This window comes from Pogona vitticeps, chromosome 4, assembly GCF_051106095.1.
Source record: "Pogona vitticeps strain Pit_001003342236 chromosome 4, PviZW2.1, whole genome shotgun sequence".
NCBI lineage: Eukaryota > Metazoa > Chordata > Lepidosauria > Squamata > Agamidae > Pogona > Pogona vitticeps.
In genome coordinates, this window is record NC_135786.1 from 173,382,257 (window position 1) to 173,404,742 (window position 22,486).

At 37.9% G+C, this 22,486-nt stretch overlaps 1 protein-coding gene across 5 annotated transcripts in view; it reads left to right on the top strand.

Annotated features, from left to right (window-relative positions):
* NETO1 (neuropilin and tolloid like 1) overlaps positions 1 to 22,486 on the top strand; it is a 121,676-nt gene that overhangs the window by 51,279 nt on the left and 47,911 nt on the right. For 3 of the 5 annotated variants that reach the window (XR_002300815.3, XM_072998754.2, XM_020796635.3), the window contains exons 5-6: positions 21,145 to 21,186; positions 21,299 to 21,426. The exons of the other annotated variants lie outside the window; for them this stretch is intronic. Coding sequence is in view for 2 of the 3 variants with exons in the window: in XM_072998754.2 (XP_072854855.1) it covers positions 21,145 to 21,186; positions 21,299 to 21,426 (170 nt within the window). In the remaining variant the exon portion in view is untranslated. The remainder of the gene's footprint in view (positions 1 to 21,144; positions 21,187 to 21,298; positions 21,427 to 22,486) is intronic. 5 annotated transcript variants of the gene reach the window in all.

Consider the following 22,486-nt stretch of genomic DNA (forward strand, 5'->3'; position numbering starts at 1 on the left):
TTTGGTCCCTGCTTTGCAAACCGATTTTTGCTAGGCGATGATTTTGACAGCTCCCTCCGTGCTTGCAAAACAGGTGTTTTCGGGACCTAAGCTTCGCAAGACAGCAATTAAAACAGCTGATCAGCAGTTCGCGAAGCGGCTTTCCTATGGCCGATCTTCGCTAGACAATGACGATTCTTCCCCATTGGAACACATTAAACAGGTTTCAATGCATTCCAATGGGGAAATGCTTTTGGCTAGACAATGATTCCGCTGAATAGCGATTTCAGTGGAACGGATTATCATCATCTAACAAGGCACCACTGTATAGACAAATCAGGGAAAATGTCTAGTTTTGTAACGACCGGTTACTCATAATGTGACATTTCTTCTATTGGAAAATCATGCTGACAACCACCTTGTCCTGTGATGTACTTCAGCTGCCATCTCATATATGGTAAAATATCAGAAGGTTGTCAAGTCCAGACATTCAAGCCACCATTTATATGCTTCTTGTCTGCAATTAACTACACTTAGTGGCTTCACACCAAATATAAATATGCCGATGACAGTAATCTATAGGTGTCAACTCCCCTATAAAACTAGCAAAATTACCAGCTAAAGAACTCCATTACAAAACTGGCAAAATTACCTTCTAAAGAATTTCAAAGAAAATTACCAGCCATAGAGCAATTTCTAAATTAAACTCTTCCATAGCTCCCAGAGGTGGATTTTTGTTTGCTTTTCTCATCTGGCTCTTGACTGGACTTTTAAGCAAAAGGCAATTAATATCCATGTTGTTGCCCCTCCTGTCTCCTCTTGCTTTCAGGAGGAAGTTTTACATTTGGCGTTAACTTTTTTTAAAGTGGTGCAGTGCTTTAATACACTTTAAAAAAATATTTATTTGGCCCTTCCATGGAGCTGAGGAAGCATTGAATTTGCCAATATCCTGAAATGGCCCTCTTTTTAAGACGCTTCACAATATTGGCAAATAGACATTTGGCTGGCATGAACCAAATAGGGTTGTTTGAGGTCCGTATGCCATTTGAATGTGAGGATCATACCAAATGGCATACTGGACTTCCTAGTGACCCTATTTAGTCCAATCCAGCCAGCTCCAAAACAATTTTGTAGATAAGCCCTTATTTTCCTTGTTGAATTTAATTTAATGGAGTTTAGTATAGTCAAAGATCAGCTCCAAACGAGTTGTACAGTACAAAACAGAATGAATGTGCAACTTACCTTATGCCAAACACTGTGTACAACAACAACAACAACAACAGTGTCCCATCAAGTCAACTCTTACTTATGGCTATCCTTTTCAGGGTATTTTTAGGTAGAGAATATTTCATAGTGGCTTACTATTCCCTTCTTCTGGGGCCATCCTGGGATTGTGCAGCTAGCACAAGGCCACACAGGCTGGCTCTTCAGGGAAGCACAGTGGGGAATTGAACTATCAGCCTCTGGCTCTGCAGTCAGATACATAATTCACTGAACTATCCAGCCAGCTGACATCCATGTAGTATGTAAAAAAAACATAGCAAATACCCCAAATAGGAAAAAAAATGCAATGTTAAACAAAAAAAATACAGCAACCTGTGGCAGCAGAACAAAATTTATTAGTAATTATTATTGGTAATATGGAGGAGATGATCAGAAAGAAACTGAAATGACAAGACAAAGTCCATGCAAAAGAATTAATTGACACAAATCAGGTATCAGGAATGGTGACTCAGCGAAACCTGTTTCACATCATTTTAATTTACTAGAACATTCTTCACCCAATCTAAAACTGGCCATTTTAGAAGAAAGCAAGCACAGGACAAGAATCCAGATAGAAACAGTTGATATAAAATACATGCACATGCTAGTCACACATTTCAATGGACTCAATATAAGCCAAGGGATCAAAATATTTCAACAATGATGAGAAGTATAAGGCACACAATCTTAGCTATACACACTTGGGTAAAATAAGGGGTACGGTATATTGCTCACCTTTTGTACAGAAAAATCTTACCAGTGTCACGATACTCCTCTGAGCATTTGCTGCAACGTGCTTTACCTGAGGAAGCCAGGAGCCAGGAGTTTCTCTTCTCCGTACACTATTTAACTTCTGCATCAGTCCACTAGTGAAAATTTTATCAAATCCTGATTTTCATCCCCCTAATTTGGCTATTTGGCCACTTACAACCCTTCTAAACACTGATGATATTGTGTTATTGTCTCTAATTAGTATTGATTTAAGGTGACTTTTGTGGACTCTTCATTCATATTGCAGCAAGCAACATACAAGTATAAATTAATGAAAGTGGGTTTTTTCTCACTAAAATGATAATTAAGCATAAATGGACAGTTAATGGGAACTCCATAGAACAGATATCAAGCTATAAATATTTAGGAATAGTCTTTTTGATTATTTCTTTATTTTGTCTTATACATTTGTACAGCGTCTAAAAATGTGTGTGTGTGTGTGTGTGTGTGTGTGTGTGTGTGTGTCTGTGTGTGTGTGTGTATGGATGCATGCATGCAGGTGCAGGTGCCCACCCCAACACATGTTATTTTTTCAAGATCTCAAACTGCACGTCGAACAATTTTTTGTTCCAATTTGAGGGAACATGAAATCTCTCTCTTTCTCTCTCTTATATATCTATATAGCTACCTATCTGTCTCTATCTCTCTCTATATCTGTATATATAAATGTGTAGGTACTTGCTAATCAGTAGGTGGACTGCCATTATATCCCTCTTTGTTCATGTTCATCTTTGATATATGGAGAGCATCTCAGAAGGGTTTAAGACTGTGCATGTTTTTTGCTACTTTCAGATATATTGCATTTTCTTCTTTCCTGGTGGATCTTGTCATGCCTTCCTTAGCTTTAACTTCTCTCCTGTATTATCTATGACAAGCATACAGGCTGTTGATTAGATAGCTAGCTGTCACAGAGATTTTCTCCTGCTTCAAGAAAACAGTGCGTTCCTTATTCAAGTAAGACTTCTGATAGCTAGGCTAGACTGTTTTGACAGTTTGTGTGATGATAATTTATCATTTTAAGGCTTATAACACAACAGATCAGACACCTTTCTCCTGTTCTGTTGTCTGGCTTTGTACCTGTCATCATTGCTGAAATACTTCAATCCCTTGAAAAACAGCAGAATGTCTAAGGGATTGTGTTGTCAAACTGTGGAAAATGTATGCAGATAATATAGATGCCTAGTGATTACTGTAAATTTTATTAAATTAGAGATGGTGAAAGTTACGTATTGTTTTATGGAGTGCTAAAATTCTTTGGCTGGTGATTTTGTTTGTCTATTCACCCCATCTTGGGGTTGCAACCCAAAACATAACTTTTTCCATTGCTGATTGAAAGTAAGATGAAAATAGTGGTACATGTCAGAAATGTTCTTCCATGCTCTAGAAAATTATTTGCTTTCATGCAAATCCAGTACAATGATAAGAACAGGGAAGGAATAAGAAGGCTGACTTTTTTTGGCAAACTTCTTCAGATAAACTGGTATGATTAGGGATTTTTTTAATCCTCTATATTTTCATGGCTGGAGTTGTATTGGTGTTCATATCAGGTTTGGGAAACATGTCATGGCTAATTGCAACTAATTGACAAGTCACTGGAGCACATCTCAGTTGTTCAATCAGATGTGCTAATAGTCAATCAATACAGATACACTCCGTGCTGCAGCAGTTAGCTGCAGTACGTTAAGCAAAACTTAAGGACACTGAAACACATAGCAAGGCTTGTAAAAGCACACCATGATGAGGGTAAGCAAGCTTTGTTTCACACTGAGAATCAGGAGATGTGACATAGAGAATCACTGTGACTCAGTTCCAGTAACATTTTGCATCCTTAAATATGATGGGCCAAAAACATTAGACATTTGCACCCTTCTGGTGTCTTATGTCAAGGTGGTGTAGGAAAGCATAGGGTCACACCCTGTCATCTGATACTAAAGCAACAGTATCTCATCATGCTTTTCAAATGTGTTTGGAAAAAGAGGAAGTCAACAACTTTTGCAGCTAGAGGAAAAGACTTAAACTGATCTTAGAGATGTAAAACTTGATTTAAGGATTTAGGTATCTGGCTGTGGAGCCAGAGGTTCAGAGTTCAGTTCCCAGTCTCTGTGGTCTTGAGCAAGCTGCGCAGTCCTGGGATGTCCCAAAAAGAAGAGAATAGTAAGCCACTTCTGAGTATTCCTTACCTAGAGCATCCTGAAAAAGGTTTGTCAGAATTGACTTGATGTCACACACGCACGATGATGAAGCCTGTGTTTCCTTTACAGCATGAAGTCAAGGCTGGCTATAGCATATATAGTCCAGACTTCTTTTGCATAAACGTAACTTACGCATTGTGGAAGAAATGATATCACCTGCAGTGGAATGCCCTGGAATCTACATTGGTAACTATTCCATTAGTGGATTCTGGGCTACACTGTTGCACGTGACATCATTTCCCCTATGCTACGAAAATTAACATAAGAGGATTTTTACCATAGAAGAGAAGGCCACTCTCTGATTCTCCCTTGCAAATATCAGCCACTACTAGATCACTGTTAATCATTTCCCTCCCTTCCGGAATGGGATCAAAAGAAAGTAAGCCTTCTTGTAGAAAAATCCCTTTTGATCTGCAAAATGCTCTGTATCTATATTGCCAGGATAAATGCTGGAAAACTCAACATCTGCGATGATGATATGAATTACTATCATGAATTTCATGAATTTATTCTATTGTGAATTTGTAGGCCTGTTGAATTTGGAAGGACTTGCTCTCAGCCAAGTGTGTGTAAGTTTGCAGCCTAATTATTATAGACCCTGATAATACTTTGTAAAGCTTCCATGAACTGAAGAAGCCCTCAATATGTTACAGTGAAAATCCATGTCAATCAATTAACAATATGCTATACTAAACATATCCTAGGGTAAAAATATCCTAAGTGAATAAAATTAGTGCTATATCCTTCAGCTCACCAGTTACAAGAATAGTGAACAATACAGCAAATTATGTGAGAAATTATCTTTCCGTATATGAACTTACTGTATTATGTTAGACTTTTTAAGCCTCTGAGGGTTTATAGAAAACAATGGCTGAAATCCTGCAGCATAACCTACACTGTATATGGCTGATGACATCATCAGCAGTGATATTTTAAATATTTCAAACCCATTCCTTGGAATGACCCACGACTCCCTTGGGATCCCTTACATTGTGAACAAGCTGTTGGGTGTTGCAGGATGGTGGGCAGTCTTCTGATTTCCAAAGATTGCCACTGCTGGGATGATTTTAGTAATGGTGGTGAATTTTTGGAAATTAAAGACCCTCCACAGCCCCTGGCAGCTTTCCCACAATGAAAGGGGAATTTTTAATTAAACACACACACACAAAACAAACAAACAAAACAAAAACACAACACTTTGGCTAATAACATAATCAGCCTCATGTGGTTTGAGCTATGCTACTGGATTTTAGCCATTGACTGGAAAGGAGAACCATTTCAGCTGGTAATAATATTCGATCAAGTTTCTTGCTATGTCTTCTGGATGCGAGCTTTTAGATTTTGTTTCTATAATGTAGAAAATTACATACATATTTTATGTTTCTCTTCTGCCCATCTACTCATAAAGTATCTTAATCTGTATGTTTAGAAATGGATATGATTTGTTGTTTATCACTCTGTCATGGTTCTCCTTAATTATCAGCGTAATATTCACTGCCTCATTCTCAAAGTTTGACATAAAAAGGGAAGATTCTGCCTTTGTCAATTTAGAGGACTTTATCTTCTTGCAAGAAAATAATTATTATAATTGATTCTTGAGTAACTTGCTTGATGGGATTTTATAGATACACAGCCTGATCCACAAACTAATTAAAGTGGATTTTGGATTTAAGTTGAATTAGTTCCAGTGTAGTCTGTAGAATCAGCTTAAATCCAGATATCCCCATTTAATTGATTTATAGTGTAATAGTATAATTGGGAGGAGTATATTTTTTATTGAAACCATCCAGAATTTAATCAAGTCTGTATCCTAACATTCTCCTTTTTTGCACCCCTACAGGACTGTTGCAATGATTAATTTGTAAACAAATGTGATTTAAATTTTTTTTTGTTATGTCTTCTGGGTGAAGTGCAAATATATATTAGGGATACTTTATTCTGTCATAGGCACACTCATCCCAGTTTATAGATACTTCCCTTTGATACAATTTTCATGAGGGAAAGATTATTGCTTTGTTTCTCCATGGGAGCAAAGACTAGGTTACTGAGTTTTCGTCTTATACAGATCTCTTTGGGTAGGGAGATGATGAGCCCCATAGAGAATTGAGAGGGTATACAGTACTGTGGCAAAACCAGGTGAGACAACTAGTTTCATCTTTAGAAACAGAGCTTCCTTAATTTATTTTTCCCTCCTACAATGTTTCTGCAGCTCCACAAGTTATAAATTAGCTTATGTTTGTTCCCTGACTGGTCCTTAGGAGATAAGTATAGGATTCATTTCTAAGTAGATTGCAAAGTCACAAAGCTTAAAGCAATGCATATTTGGAGGGAACTGTGTTTTATCACTTCCTGATTAAGCTGGTTTGTGGCCTGTTTTCTGTCCTTCTATTTCTACATATGGCTTGTTTACGTAGATCTGAACCCCAACACAATGATGCTTAAATCCATTGAAATAACCAAATCTCAGAAGTTGATTCAGAAATTGATAACAAGTTTATAACTCTGAAACAGCAATCTTTAGATCTCTCTCTGACACACACACACACACACACACACACACACACACACACACACACACACACACACACACACACACACACACACACACACACACACACACACACACACACACACATTGTGTCCTTTAGGTTGGTCTGATGAAGCATATTGGTGAAGGAGTAGTTAACTCTTTCTCAACACACTTTTCCAGTTGAAATCTTCTTTGTTTCCTCCCACTCTGCTATTTTCCTTGCCGGACAACATATATATTTCATAAGGGTTTCAATGAATAAAATGGCATTGGGAGTAAAGATGATAATCCCCCACCATCACCACTCCTGTAATCCTGATCCAAATCTTCAGTCTGTGGCTGCCATGTTGTGTATGTTTTTTAAAATTTGCATTCTGAATTAGCTTTGGAAACTTATCATTAATAGCTGCTAAATGCTGCTAATTAAAGTTATCTTCTAAGGTGTTAACTCTTAAAAATTCAGTTTTGCTGCATATCTGGTTTCATATGAAACTGCATACTAGACGGTTCGCAAGTCTAACTTAGTCTTAATCAATTAAGGATGGGGAGACTGGAGTTGCTTTTTTCAAAAAAGTATAAATGTATCACCCATTCTTTTGAGACTTCTGGTTTATAAATGTAACAGATCATATTCAATTCTATGCCTTTTTGTGGGTTTAATTGCTAATAAAAGTTAGTTCCAGCTACTGCTTTCTCTCTTTTCCTACAGCCCTAACCTAGACATGTGCAAATGTTCTCATCCTTGATAGAAAGAGATGTCTTATCATTATTTACACACTTGATCAAAAAACTGGACAATAGCTGTGAGATTTTTTGCTCCCACAGGGGAGTGAAAAGACCAATACTTTTCTTTATCATCATTAGCATTCACCAAGAAGTGTTTTTGTATGAAAAGCTTTTGTTTTGCAAATGGCAACATTTTGCAGAACACAGGATTTTCTGTGCAAGATGCAAAACATTCTCTGTAAAACATAGGTCTGTTGTCCAGAGCGCTAGATAACAGTGTCAGGTTTGACACAGATGATGAGATCTCTCTCCCTGACTGGAAACCTGGGGAAGCATACCAACCCCTCGAGGTTTCAGGTAGTGTTCTGGGACCTGGTAAGCCCATTAAGAGTACCAGTCTGTGTTCTGTATAGTGAACTGCAGAATCTAGACGTAATATTCTTCCCCCCCCCTTGGGAAATGATCATCACCACTAAGTGGTAGAGCACATGCCTTGGATACAGCTAAAGGCTGAAGCCTAGGCAGCTGGGAAGAATTTATTCAAAAACCTGGATTGCTACTGCTAGGCACACACCCCAAATAATTAGGACCAATGTTTTGACTAGAAACAGCTTCCTTGGGCAAAAAGGTAAAGTATGTGAAGACCAGTCTCTGCATCAGTAGTTTTATTATGTTATTGTTTTTGCACCTGCACAACACAGTCCGTTCTGCAAATATGTTGCACACTGGTTTTTCTGCATGAAATTATATCATATGTAGGATAGCTATTTTCCAGATACTTAAATCTGGAGTACCTGATTGTAACCGTGAACACTGCCCTCAACTCTCTTCCACTTTAAATCTTCTCCTGCTACTTAGGAAGGAAACAGATGGTTGTGCTTTTCTCACGTTTTTTAATGTACAATATGTATCTGAACCCTGAAACACTGTATAAAATTGAGACAATTGTATAGTAAAATAAATCTAAGGGACGAGTTCTGTGAATTTGAGAATCGAGCCTCACTGAGCAAATTTGCCTTTATTTCTGAGTAGAGATGGGCAAGAACTGCCGGTTTCGTGGTTTGTGCTGGTTCTTTTTTCATCCGAACAGTTCTCTGGCACTTCCCAGTCCCGCCTCCTCTGGCGGGCACCCACTCAGAGGCAGTGCCCAGAGGAGGCAGAGCAGGGAAGCTGGGACACTGCCTCTGAGTGGAGGTCTGCCAGAGGAAGCAGGGCTGAGAAGCTCTGAACACCTGTTTGAATGAAAAATGAACCAGCAGTTTGTGCACATCTCTATTTCCTGCTGTTAGGATGCTGTTCTGTAGATGATGACTTCAAAATAAATCACATTGAATGTATTCTCGAAGGCTTTCACAGCCGGGATCTGATGGCTGTTGTGAGTTTTCTGGCCTGTTTGGCCATGTTCTGGAGGTTTTTCTTCCTAATGTTTTGCCAGTCTCTGTGGCTGGCATCTTCAGAGGACATGAGTCAGAATGCTGTCTGTGCTCTGGTGCAGTTTGTTGGATAGTTGATATTTATAACTGTGGCATCAGTTTTTGTCCTTTTCAGGAGATTGGGTGATTATGGTGATCAGTGTGTTTTTGTTGTGGGTGTATTGTTGTGATAAGGAGGAGAGATTATCTGTCACTGTGATTGATGGGTGTCGTTATCTGGTCTTTTGTGTGCAGTGATCACTGGTCCTTGTGTCTGGGTAGAGTTTCTTCACCTTTTGCAGGCTGTGTTTTTCAGTGCTGGGAGCCAGGCTTTGTTGAGTTTTAGACTTTCTTCTCTTTTTTTGAAGCTCTGCTGGTGTTTGTGGATTTCAATGGCTTTCCTGTGCAGTCTAAAGTAATGATTGTTGTCAGGTATTCAGTATTTTGAAATAGAATTTCTTGTCCAGCTTGTTTTAGGGCATGTTCAGCTAGTGCCAATTTTTCTGATTGTTTTAGTCTGCAGTGTCTCTCATGTTCTTTCATTTTGGTGTGGATGCTGTGTTTTTACCTGGCCACAACTGCAAGGTGTCAGGTCCCTTTTGTCCTTTGCTGACCGTAACATTTGTTGTATTTTTGTGGTGGGCCTGAATACTGTTTGTAGGTTGTGTTTTTTCAAAAGTTTCCCCATGCGGTCCATGACCCCTTTGATGTGTGGCAGAAATACTTTTTCTGTGGGTGGCTCTTTTTCCTCTTCAGTTTGGTGTTGTTTTCTTGGTTTGATGGCTCTTGTGATTTCATTCTTGGAATAGCCATTTGTCTGTAGGGCCCAATTCAGATGGTTGGGTTCAGTGCTGAGAAACTGAGCTTCACAGTTCCGATTTGCACAGTCTACCAGTGTTTTAATTATGTCTCTTTTTTGTTGTGGGTGGTAGTTGCCTACACAAAAACTCCAGCCATCACCCACAACAAAAAATTCTTTACAATTTCTTTTTCCTTTTCTTATGTGAAGAAATTATTCATTATAATCTTCTGTGTAGTGCCTTGGTACCACCTCCTTTTTTTTGCTAGACTTAACACTTCCAGGTGGTATTATTATTTCTTCGTTTATGACTTGACATCATCTATAGCTTGTGATGCCAAACGAACACCTTCTTCCTCTGGTGGGTGTTCAATGTTCAATTGTCTTCATGTTTTTAAGCCTTACTGAAGCCATGGGCAGTTGGGAGATGTCGAAATGTTAAATAAATAAACAAATAAATATTCTCCAAGATGCTATCATGGTACTTCCGTTCACCTGTAAAGGCTACCCTGTTTTTTTCCACATGGATGGGAAAAGGCCCTTCCACTTACTCAGCATAGATGCAAAAATCATGTACATATACTGTCTTCTACAGGGACACACTATGTCCCAACACCTTCCATCAGCCTGGGTTTATCTATCCTGAGTGTCTTCGAAGGCCTAACATAACAGTATCAGCTTCCACGACATCCACATGTAATGTGACTATAGTAATGAGGGTAATTTTTTTAAAAAAATTGAATCTTTATATAGTCCAAAAAAAGAATGCAATTTGTCTGAGGTAAAAATTGGAAAGAAACTGGCCTTCTTTCTTTCTTTCTTTCTTTCTTTCTTTCTTTCTTTCTTTCTTTCTTTCTTTCTTTCTTTCTTTCTTTCTTTCTTTCTTTCTTTCTTTCTTTCTTTCTTTCTTTCTTTCTTTCTTTCCTTCCTTCCTTCCTTCCTTCCTTCCTTCCTTCCTTCCTTCCTTCCTTCCTTCCTTCCTTCCTTCCTTCCTTCCTTCTTTCTTTCTTTCTTTCTTTCTTTCTTTCTTTCTTTCTTTCTTTCTTTCTTTCTTTCTTTCTTTCTTTCTTTCTTTCGGGAAATCAAAGAGAACCTTGTGATTCTCAGTTGTCTTTTATGAGAAAGAATTAACTGGGAAAGACCCAAAATGGCCACAAAATGAAGGAGGAATGCTTTTTTTAAATTCATCTATTTGATTTATATACTGCCCCATTAGTGACAGGCGCTATCCTAGATGGTTTTTAAAAAATAAACATAAGCAAAAACACAAATAAAACAGTAATAGATTAAAAACAATTTGAACTGTTAGCAGCATGAAACAAAAACAAAATGGCACTGGAGCCAAATATTTTTCCATAATGTCAGGACAAAAGGTGTACAGTAAACTAGGATCAGTGTGGAAGGCCTCCCTGAAAAGCCATGTTTTGAGTTGCCTCAAAAAGTGCTTTAATTTTTGTCTGCTTTCCTCTGGACAATGGATGAAATCCTGTTGCTTAACATGGCAAGTCCCAGCAGAGTAGATTTAATTGAATCAGTGGAGATGTGGTAAGTCTGTCTCTCCATTAGTTCTGTTGATTCTAATGAGTCTACTCTATTTGTGATTTACTACACTAAGCAATGGGATTTCAGCCTGCTCCTTTAAACATCAGTGATAGTTATATCTTTTATTCTTTTATTTACATCATCAAAAATATTCAAAGGAACTGGGCTTATTTTGTTCCACATTATTGGGCAAAACTTGCCTACATATTTTGCCTAGATCTCTGGTTCTGAAACAGTTCCAGATTTTTTCCCCTTTTCATTTCCTAAAAAGAAAGCAATGAACAGTTGATGATGGGAGCATGTACCCAGTGGCATATCTGGTCTTACACAACTTTAAAAACAAACAAACCCATAACTCCTACTGTTTTAAATTGCATGATTTGCACTGATATGTTCCATGGAGCATTTCCAGTTAGCTGAATCCCTACATCAGAAAACTTGTAGTCAGTAATGAACTGAATTGTAAGCAGTTAGATTGGCCAAATGGTATCATTTAAATGTTGCCCTCTAAATCTAGAAGCTAGTGAGAATCCTTTTGAAAAAATATTTTAAATGATTCAAAATATTAGTAGTACCTATATTGTAATTCATTTCTTGCCTAATTTATCATCCTGCTGATGGATGTAATTTTGAACAGAATCAGGCAGATGGTTTTTATAAGCCTGAAACAACTTTGGTTTTAACAAATGAGCGTAGGCAATAAAATCAAGTCCTGACACAGCTGGAAAGGATTTTTTAAAAAGCGTTCTGGGAAGCAGTGGCTTGTTTTGTCAAAATCTCAAACATTTTGCAAACAATTGCCTTTGAATATCATGCCAAGCAGATTCTGTGCTTCCAAACAAAAGATTTAATTAAAGCCCCACTGGGACAAATGCTCTGGCTTTGGTTGAGTTTGATAACAAGTGACCTTCTTAGACATGAATTATACGGCAAGTCAGATAACTTAATCACAGTGATCACTTTTTAACATTATTAGTGACACTATCAAATGTAAGGTTTTCTCACATACTCCCTCATTGGTAGCTACAAATGACAGACTTCAGCAGAATTGTCATTTAGCTTTGAGGAGTTGACAGGCCTAGGAGCCTAGCTGCACCATCGAGTCAGGTCTTCTACCAATTTCAGAAGAAACTAAATTCCACGAAATTACAAAGAGATAGATAATATAGATGGGTACGAAGGTAGACTGGTGGGTAGATAGGCAGGGAATCACACAAGCAGGCAGATAGATGATTATGTGCCATCAAGTCAATTCTGACTTATGGCAACCCTTTTTCTAGGGATAGAGTATTCAGAAGTGGTTTCCTATATCCTTTTTCTGGGGGTTCCCTGAGACTCTGCAGCTTGCTCAAGGCTACACAGGCTGGTTCTTGTCCTGGGGTGCACGATGGGAGATCAAACTCCAGATCTCTCACTGAGCTATCCTGCCAACTAGACAGATTGTTAGATAGATGGGTTGCTGCTGCTACCTGTGCTAACTTATGTTCCAGTGCCTAGGATGTTGTTGATACAGCATTGTATATAATCAAGCATCACACAACGTACCTTAAAATATAGCAATTAGTCTTTAAGGTGCAACAATTTTTTTTTTTTTTGCTTTTGTTTTGTTTTGTGTTTCTTGTTGAAATGCTTGAACAGACTAACATGGCTGCAGCTTTGAAAACTGCATCTGTGGTGATCTTCAACCAAAAGGTCCTCTACTGAAAGTAATCTATTCAATGTGACCTAGAATTAGGAAATTTGCATTTTATGTAATGCTGCCCTTCGTGGACTGATCCTATACACATTTTCCTGGAAGCAACTTTCAATAAATTCAATGGGAATTCATTGAATTCATTGTCCACCTAGTAAATATGTACAGGATTGTGCAGCATCTGTTCATTCTTTTACATTTACATGTAAGATGTTAAGTCAGTCCAAACCAAGAAATGTAAGTAGAGACATTGGAAAGGAGTGATAGCAAGGTCATGAAAAATGGCAGTTTTAATATTAGTCTAATCATAATATTTCTGAACAGCCTAGGATTAATTTGGAGAGTTATTAAGGGGGAGAAAGTATACTACTGCAGTTTTTAGATGGACTGCCAGTACATCTGTTCATTTAAACACTGTAATAGTACAATGTAATGTACTGCAACATGTTCTGCATGGTGACAGGTATAAAAAATTTATTTTCTAGAAGCTAGTTCAAATCCTATAAGTTTATATAATTGTGGGGGGGGGCAATTGCACAAGGTATGTGAACCTTTTTTCTGGTCTATCTCTTGTGTTCACAGTTATTCTTTCATTTTTTTGCAGGTTGCTCCTGCTAAGGGTGGTGCTTTAGATCAGTGGTTCTTAACCTTTGTTACTTGGATGCTTTTGAACTGCAACTCCCAGAAACCCCAGTCAGGACAGCTGGTGGTGAAGGCTTCTGGGAGTTGCAGTCCAAAACTCCACAGTAACCCAAGGTTAAGAACCAGTGCTTTAGATGGACAATAAAATTAAGCTTTTGAGTTTCTGATATACTAGGGCAGTGTTTCCCAACCTTTTTAAAATCATGACCCCCTTTTTACAACTAAATAACCCATGACCCCACTACCACATTTGCATGACAAGTCAATTTTAAAAACAAAGCACCTTTTTTTTGAGAGAGAGAGAGAGAGAGAGAGAGAGAGAAGGTTAGGGCATTTGAGATGTCCTGGTATAAGCTCTAGCTTTTTTCCTACCTGTTTCACATCTCTCTTCATTTCCTGCTTGCTCTGCAGCTCCTCCTCCACATCTGTAATCTCTCACTTTTGTTGTTCAGCCCAGAAGCCAAGTGATCTGGCACCACTCCTCCCCCTCCCCCATCATAATGGGAAGCCGCTCAAACTCTTCCTAGGGTATGTCACTGATCTGATTCAGTGCCAGCTCAGCAGAGGGGGCTTGTGTACCCACAGAACGACAGTGGACACTGAATTAGTCATGAAGGTTCCATTGAGCATCAGTCAGGACCTTGGATAGCTCACAGTGCGCTGTATTAAAGGGTGTGATGACAATGCACTGAATTCCTTGGTCTTGTCAACTTAGTCTGTTTTAACAGAGCAAGACACTTTGGATTTTCAAGCTCTGTGAGATTCCTCATTTCCATCATGAAAATGAGACAAGGAATTCTGCTTTTCATGCCAATGTCTCTGTGATTTGTACAAAATGTCTGCATAATAGTAGTGCCTGTTCCCTTTGAGAAGCCAGCACTCATACAGAGCAAATGCAGAAGAACTGAGGATCAGGGAAGAGATTTTCTTAAGTATAAATACCATAATTCTTTATTCTGGGAGTTCTGCCTACCTTACAGGCACCTTGCAGAGACCTGAATGTGATGCAGTTGGCAGAAAGGCCTAAATTACAAGGCTTAGAGGCTCAGATAGGCTACGCTCTGCCTGGTTATCCTGCTCAAATCCCCAGCTAGCAGCGGGGAGCGGGGCAGGGAGAACAGAGCACTCTAAATAACTTGGGGCTTGGTTATCTAGAGGACTGCCTGTCTTGTTATGAGCCTTTAACATCTTCAGGAAGGGCCCTCTTTGAATTGCCTACAGCATCATAAACCTGCCAAACAAGCATGTGGGCAGTGTCTTTCTTCTGTGTGGCTCTTAGACTATGCATGTACCCTGTTTTCTCTCCAATTTTAAGAAAGGAGTAAAAATGGAGTAAAAATACATCTTTTTAGATGATGTCTAACTATACCTTGTTGATTTTAATTCTTTCTTTCTTTATTTTTATTTATTTATTTACTTATTTATTTATTTATTTATTTATTTATTGCATTTATATGCCGCCCATCTAGACATAGTCTACTCTGATTTTAATTCTTTTAGTGTGTTTGCTCAATTTTAATTTTTTTTCCAAGTGGGGTTGGTTGGTTTTCCAAGTAGGATCGATTTTTTTAACCTAAATGTGGTTTTATCTGAGTTTATTCTTTTAAGAACATGATAAACTGCCTTAAAAACTGTCTTTCAATGGAAGAGTGGGGTAAAAATATAAGAAAATGAATGAACAAATGTAAATCTGATCCAGTTGGGAGTGTCCCACTTAATTTTACTTAACAATAACAAAATGATTTCTCAGGTTGTCTTCCTGTTCATCATAGAATGAGCCAATAGAAACAACACATCATGGCTTTGCTGGCATGCTGAATGTTTTAGCTTCTACTACATTAGAGAATTTAATGTTCAGTATATGGACTTTGAGGGCTGGGGTAAGTCAGGGATCCAGGAATAAAACCTGGCTTCCAAGTCATAATATAAAGCAGGAGTGGGCAATGTGTGTACCTCAAAATGTTGCAGTTTCCAGTATTCTTTCTCATTGACGATGCTTGTTAGGGCTTAGGAAAGTTATAGTTGACACCTATAATATAATAACAATAATCTTGGAACTTCAGAGCTTCAAGAAACCCTATTGATCATCGAGTCCAGTCCCTGTTGAGGAGCCACAGTGGGGAATTGAACTCCCATCCTCTGGCTCCACAGCGAGATGCCTAAGCACCGATGGCCAGATGTTATAGATTGCAAGAAAAAAGAGGAAGGAACTAAACTTCATTGGCTTACAGTTTTACATCCAGGCTCTCCTGCACTTTTCAGTCATTGAGGGTGTGAGGAAGATAGCTATTGCCTTGTCAAGCTTCATGACAATGTGTAAGAACTCTCAAATGATGTAGACACTTGTAGTTCCCCATTCAGGTAAATGTGGACATAGATTAGATTGTAGAGGCCAAGCTTATCCCAGACTGAACTTGGCTGAAATCCAAAACACTGATCCAAAGCTGTCATAGCCAACCTGAGAAGTCTATATATTATATTAACATTATAATGGCAGAAACCTTCTCATCCTTTCAAGACATCTTTGGGACTTTAGAAAGGTTACAGGTTTTCATGGGCTGTGGATAAACAGTACTAGCTGCTATGGCTGGTGGTTTTGTTGTTATCTTGTCAGAGAGATAAGAGATAATACTGATGACTGTTGCAGTTCTTCCTAAATATTAACCTAAAGATTAAAGCAGAGGATGGTGTTATTTTTTTTAATAGACTGTTTTAGGTTAGCGCAATGCACTTCATCACTTATATATAGTCATTTATATATACAGTACATATATTTGCCCACAGCCAAATCCACTGATGAGTACTGGCAGGCAGTGGGTTTGGCTGCAGAATATTCTCAATTAGATTTTTAAGATGAGTGAAACAAAAGAAAAGGAATGCCCTCCTTGCCCCTCTCCTTTTGCCTCCTGCTTCAGGGAGGAAGTTTTCTTTTTTTATTTATTTATTCATTTATTTTATTTTATTTTATTTTATTTTATTTTATTTATGTCCCACCTATCTAGCCAGCTCAGGACCACTCTAGGCGGCTAATATATAATAATAAGTGAAACAGCATATCTGTGCTATCATAATATAATTGTAAAAAAATTCCTCTGGCCCTCCATGAAGGAGCAGAGGAAGTGTTTAATTTGCCAGTATCCTGAAGTGGCTGTCTTCTTAAACTGCTTCGAGCTATCCAAGCAGAAGAAGCTTGGTTAGCTGAAGACTTACTTTGGTTCATTTCCAGCTATTGTGCAGAGCAGAAACAAACCAAATTGGAGTAATCCTACCAAGCCAAAAAAGTAGAAGCCTGTGACAGGAACCCAGAAATGTGTGGGTAGGAATGCCCTGGGGGTGGGCTGCTTAGTTCCAGTCATTACATCATGTGATAGCTGTAGAAAGGAGTGAACCAACCTGTCCCCACAGTGGATTAAACAGCAGGTTAAATGCCTGTATGGTTGCATCCTTAGATCCGGCTGAGGTAAACAAAATCATGCTGCATCCATATTCCTTTTTTGAGTGAGAGGGCTGTGTGTGTGTGTGTGTGTGTGTGTGTGTGTGTGTGTGTGTGTGTGTGTGTGTGTGTGTGTGTGTGTGTGTGTGTGTGTGTCGACATCACTATTCAAGTCATTCTCAAATGAAATTTATTATCTAGCTCAGGGATCTGGGATCTCTGGCCTACAAGCCAAGTTGAGGATAGATCAATTTGCTGGAAATTTCTATCTATATGTTCCATTTGATCCATTGTCATACACCATATTCCAGGTTGCGGCTGAGTCACCTTAACTTCTTCCTCAGTTTTGTCATTAGGGAAGTGAAGAGAAACAGCTGATTTCTGATTCAGAAGCAGAAATGTTGGCTTGAATTTGGTAATTATTGATTATCAGTTCAATGGCCAGACCCTTACTGGCCATTGAACTGTGTGCCAGTGTGAATCCAGCAAGATAAATCTCAACAGTGAATTGCTGCTTGGCAAAAGGTTGGCATTTGTAATTTTTGTTGCACACCGGTTGCATGACTTGGCACATGACAAGAAATGCATGCTTCCACCCTTAACAGTGCCAATTCACAAATAAAATTTACATCACAGGGCTCACACTAGCATAAGTACCTTATTTTTCCATGTATAAAATAACACTTTTTCCTAAAGTCATTAGAGGAAAAATTGAGGGTCATCTTATACATGGAAGGAGGTGGAGGCCGCTCCTCATGGCTACCCATTGACTGCTCCTCCACCTCTGGCAAGGGTCAAAATTAGGGGTTGCCTTCTACATTGGGGGTCATATACACAGAAAAATGTGGTAATAAAACTAGTATGGCAATATTACCTGTATGAATGGATAAAATTTTTGTTTTATTTAATTTTGGACAAGATTATTCCAGAGTTCACAATGTTTTTCCTTATTTGGAATGAAAAGAATTAGATATTCTTTTAAAAAACACCCCCTGTAGTGTAGTAGAACTTGAAACTGAATGTGCAGAGTGTTCAGCTCTTTAAGACTTGGATTTAAATTCCTTTGTATTTAACTATAGGTGCAACTGGGCAAGGCAGTTTTTGTGAGTTGGAACGGCTTTGAAAAGGTTGTTTGTCTGGGTGCAATCTATCTCCTATAGCATTTGAATAGATCTTTCTGTGCACACATAGGACTTGTGCTTATCCCAGAAGAAGAAACCACATCACACCTCAGATCAGCAATCACAAAGAGTGATTAAGCAATCACTGTTTGCTTAACTTTCTCTTTGTTTTTAATATCACACTCTGCTCCACCTCTTCCCTGCCATTATTGCATGGTGTGTGTGTGAACTACTGCTGAATTAACACCCCCAACCTCCTGCACAAGTAAAGTTTGGATGGTATTCCTGTCAGAATGAGGGAGCAGGATAGGGGGAGCATTGTAATTACATTTGTTCAAGAGAACCATCATCACTTTTTATCCGATAAATATTTCATCAGTAGCTCTGTGGTCAGATTTGTGGTAAGAGAGAGATGTTTGTAGATTTTAATTTAACCATGCTTGTAAAGCTACATGCTTGGAATGAAGATGCTCTGGTCATGCCATGTTCTGCAACTGGGATTTTTGTTTTTTAAAAAAATATTTGTGTTGACTACACTAGTCCATGTAAAGTACATACACAGTGGATTTCGTGTTACTCTTTCTGCATATTTTGAAACATCCTTTCGAAAGCTGTGACATTGCTGTCTAGTTTAAATGGGTGAAAAAAAATTCAAAGTTAATAAAGTCATTGAACCAATTAGCAAGTATTAATCATCAATTTTAGTAGGCTGAGTCCCAACAGATTTCTGTCAAGTTTTCTAGGTCAGCAGTTTTTGTATGTGTGACAGGGAAGAGGAATGGCTGGCTATGAAGGAGAAATATCAATTATGCCTGCAAAGCACAATGGTCATGTGATCTGTATTTATTTATAAATATTCTAAGGGTCTCCCTATTTGTATTCTTTATTTTCTCTCATGTGGTACCATGGAACCCGGTAGCGGCATATAGACTATAAGAATTATAAAGATACATGCATAAATTACTGATGGGAGTGAGAATTATATCAATAGGAAAAGGCTAACAATATAAAGGTTAATCTTAGTTAACGTCCTCCCCATATGCATATTATCTGTCCTAATCATAGTCACTAGAGGGAAATGTGATAGTGCTTTAGAAAGATATTCAGGCTTTTGCAAATTTGCAAAGGGAGGTAGTATTTTGGGGCATTCGGTCACTGATGATAACACTTTCCTATATCATTTCAGTTCATGAGGTTTTTTTTTTTTGAAATATCAGACAGTAGGGTCTTCCAATTGGCACACAACGCTCCTAATTCTGTGCTGCTGCCAGAGAAATCCCTGTGCCAACACTGTGTCATCCATTCTATCAACAGTATTACATACGGTCTAGGAAGAGCCATTGTCGCTGTAGGCAAGAACCTTACAATTTGATCCACATAAGAAAGGGGATCAAATTCTTTGAGCTAGTAATAGCTTTATGGACTCAGAAAACATTTAGAGATCTGGGGCACTTTAAACAAAATACAAGACTCCCTGCTGGGACAGCCTAGGCTAGATGTGTCTCCTATTCTGCCAACAGCCACAAGTCTTTTTATTCAGACAGTCCTTGGGTGTCTAAACGGGGCTGTTGTTTCCTTTTATTGATGTGTTTTCCATTGTCGTTAGCCTTTTATTATGTTTCAGTTGCTTCAATGTGTATGTGTGTTTTCTTACTCACATTGGCCTAAGCCTGGTGGCCAATTCCAATTGCAGTATACCCATTCAGTGGTGAGGCAACATTTAGATAAACCCATGGATTAAATGGTTCTACCATAGTTTGGTTCACAATTTCTATTCAGGTCATAGCTATTTTATTTTAAACATTGATCATCTTTTAAAAAAGAAAAGCAGAAAGGCACATTATAAATTTCATGAATGAAGGAAGGAACACAAAATCCATGTGTGTTCTAAAGTATCATTCATAATTTCTTTCTCTTCTTTGCCCTGGAAGCTCTTGAGATGATTCCATCTCTTATACATTTTAGATCAGTGTTTCTGTGTTGTGCCAGCTTCTAAAATGTAAAGTGACCACTTCTCTTGATATAACAGAAAGCTGAAGCAATGCTATGCAATTTTTGCAGATAATTTTGCTGTTATAAAAATATGTCATATGCAAAATGAGTGGACCTCTAGGCTTTTTTGAGGCATATTTGGATTATTGATGGGGATTTATTTAAGTCAAAAATCAGGCTTTTCTTTTTAAACAAAGTTTAATTGTGTATGAAAGGGTAATTGAAGGGTTTTTCATTAACAACAAAAACAAAAAATCTTCTTGTTTAGTTCCATGAGTTGGATGTTACCCTTCAGTGGTTGACTTTGGTCTTTAAAACTACATCACATTTTCTGAATGCACATCAGAGGTTGCTATTTAATTTAACTAACTGGGAGAGGGTGATACATGAGGGAAATGTGGAAATACATGTCTCTATTGTATGTTTTAATTCCATGTATATTTTTAACTGATATGATTGATCTGGAATTAAGAGAAGAAAAAAGAAAAATATCAAAGATCTTGAAAAGTGTATAAATACACTGTGATACTGCATAAATATCAGATTCTTTTGCCATCCCCCAAACTCACAGTAGCTGAGCAGTTAAGAAGCTAAGTAAAATCTTGGAACTTAGGGTGGAAATATTTTTGTAAGTGTACTCTGAGGCTTCATTAGTCCTTTTAAATGATCTTTTTAGACGGTTGGGTCTAAAAGCTTTGGTAACAATGATTAAGATTTCAAAAAAGAAAAAAAGAAAAAGAAAAAACAACCCTAAGTCCTTATTTCAATTGTTTTAGTCTATGTATATTGATCTTTGTTGTCATGTTTTATTAAAATTATTTCTGTACAGTTTTATAAAAACAGAAAAAAAATGACTCAAGAGTTATTTCTTTATAAGTGGTTATGTTAGTACAATATCAAAAGTAAACCCAGCTGGTTTACTCTTCAGATGGACTGTAGACATAAGACAAGAACTGCCAAAATACAGAATTATAACTTGATGACAATGAAGAAAGGCTCATATGGAACAAGAATAGACTAATTCTTCTCTTCCTCAATTTTATTTTAAGATCCAGACTTCAAGGACCTTGGTGTTTTGAAACCATTGCCAGGTTGGTATGTTCAATACTCCTTAACAGCCAGAAGTCTTTGTACCTTATCTGATAACTTCCTGTTCTTGCTCAGGGTTTGATCTTTTTGTTTTGTTATGTTGTTGTTACTCAGTTTGTGAGTTTGAGATGGGAGGATCTGAAGGAATTGTGGAATCTGTGCAAATTGGGAAAGAAGGGAAAGCTTCTGATGCTGAGGCAGTTGATTGTAAGTGGTACATCCGAGCACCACCACGTTCCAAGGTCAGTCCTGTTCCATTCTCTGATCTGGTGACTTAAGAAAGTGACTTTACTAATACCGCATTCATTACTTTTATATGGACAGGCTTTGCTTAATAAGGTTTGCCGTGCTGAACCTGTAAATGATTATTTTCCATTCTACAAGTGGAAAGCAATTTGTCACAGCGAAGAGTAGCTAGCCTTCCCTTGCTATAAATAATGTTTTTGGCTGTGTAATGGGTAGGTTGTTTTGAACTACAGGAATGTTTCCTGTGTGGTCCTTTCTACTGTACAGCACAAGAAATGTACAGTTGTCATAAATTCTTGCAGGGAAATCAGACATGATAATTTCAAGTGGCACATCTATTTTGGGACTGCCCTAGCTTTGTAAACATTTTTTTACTGAGACAATAGTGTGTTACTGTTATTACTGTTAGCATTAGCATTAGCAGTTGCCTTAATATTATCATCTGCATTACCATTTGCATACATAAAGCATGACACCATTCATGCACTTCACATTTATAAACTCATTAATAAGTTAACTCATTTATTTAACCCTTACAACAGTCTTATAAATTACAGTAGTTGGATTAAGACATGCTTGGATCCTATGCTAGTAGATCATATAATTATCTCCAAAATGTGCATTACTCTAATATAATCTAGAATACATTTTTGTAAACATTGTAATCAGTGCAGCCTTCTACATCTTTGTTCAGATATGAGTCCTATTGTGTTCAATGGGACTTCAGTTTTTTTCAATCTAAGCATGAAACAAACACTGACATTAAAATTTCGTGATTACATTAGGCACAACACCTGTTATTAGTATGGTTTTTAATTTGAATCAGTTTTCATGCTGGTCTCATAATAACATACTGGCATCCAGGCTGGCTCTATTGTTAGAGTAAGGCAGTCATCTTAGACAATATGGTTGGAAGCAAGCCAGGTGCTGGAAGACAGAGAACCAAGCTACCCTGTTACTTTCAGGTGTGGTGGAGTATCCGATCCCATTACTTGTCAAAAAAAGATTCAGTTGCCTGCTCATTCTCTTTTGTGTGGAACAGAAGAGGTAGCCATC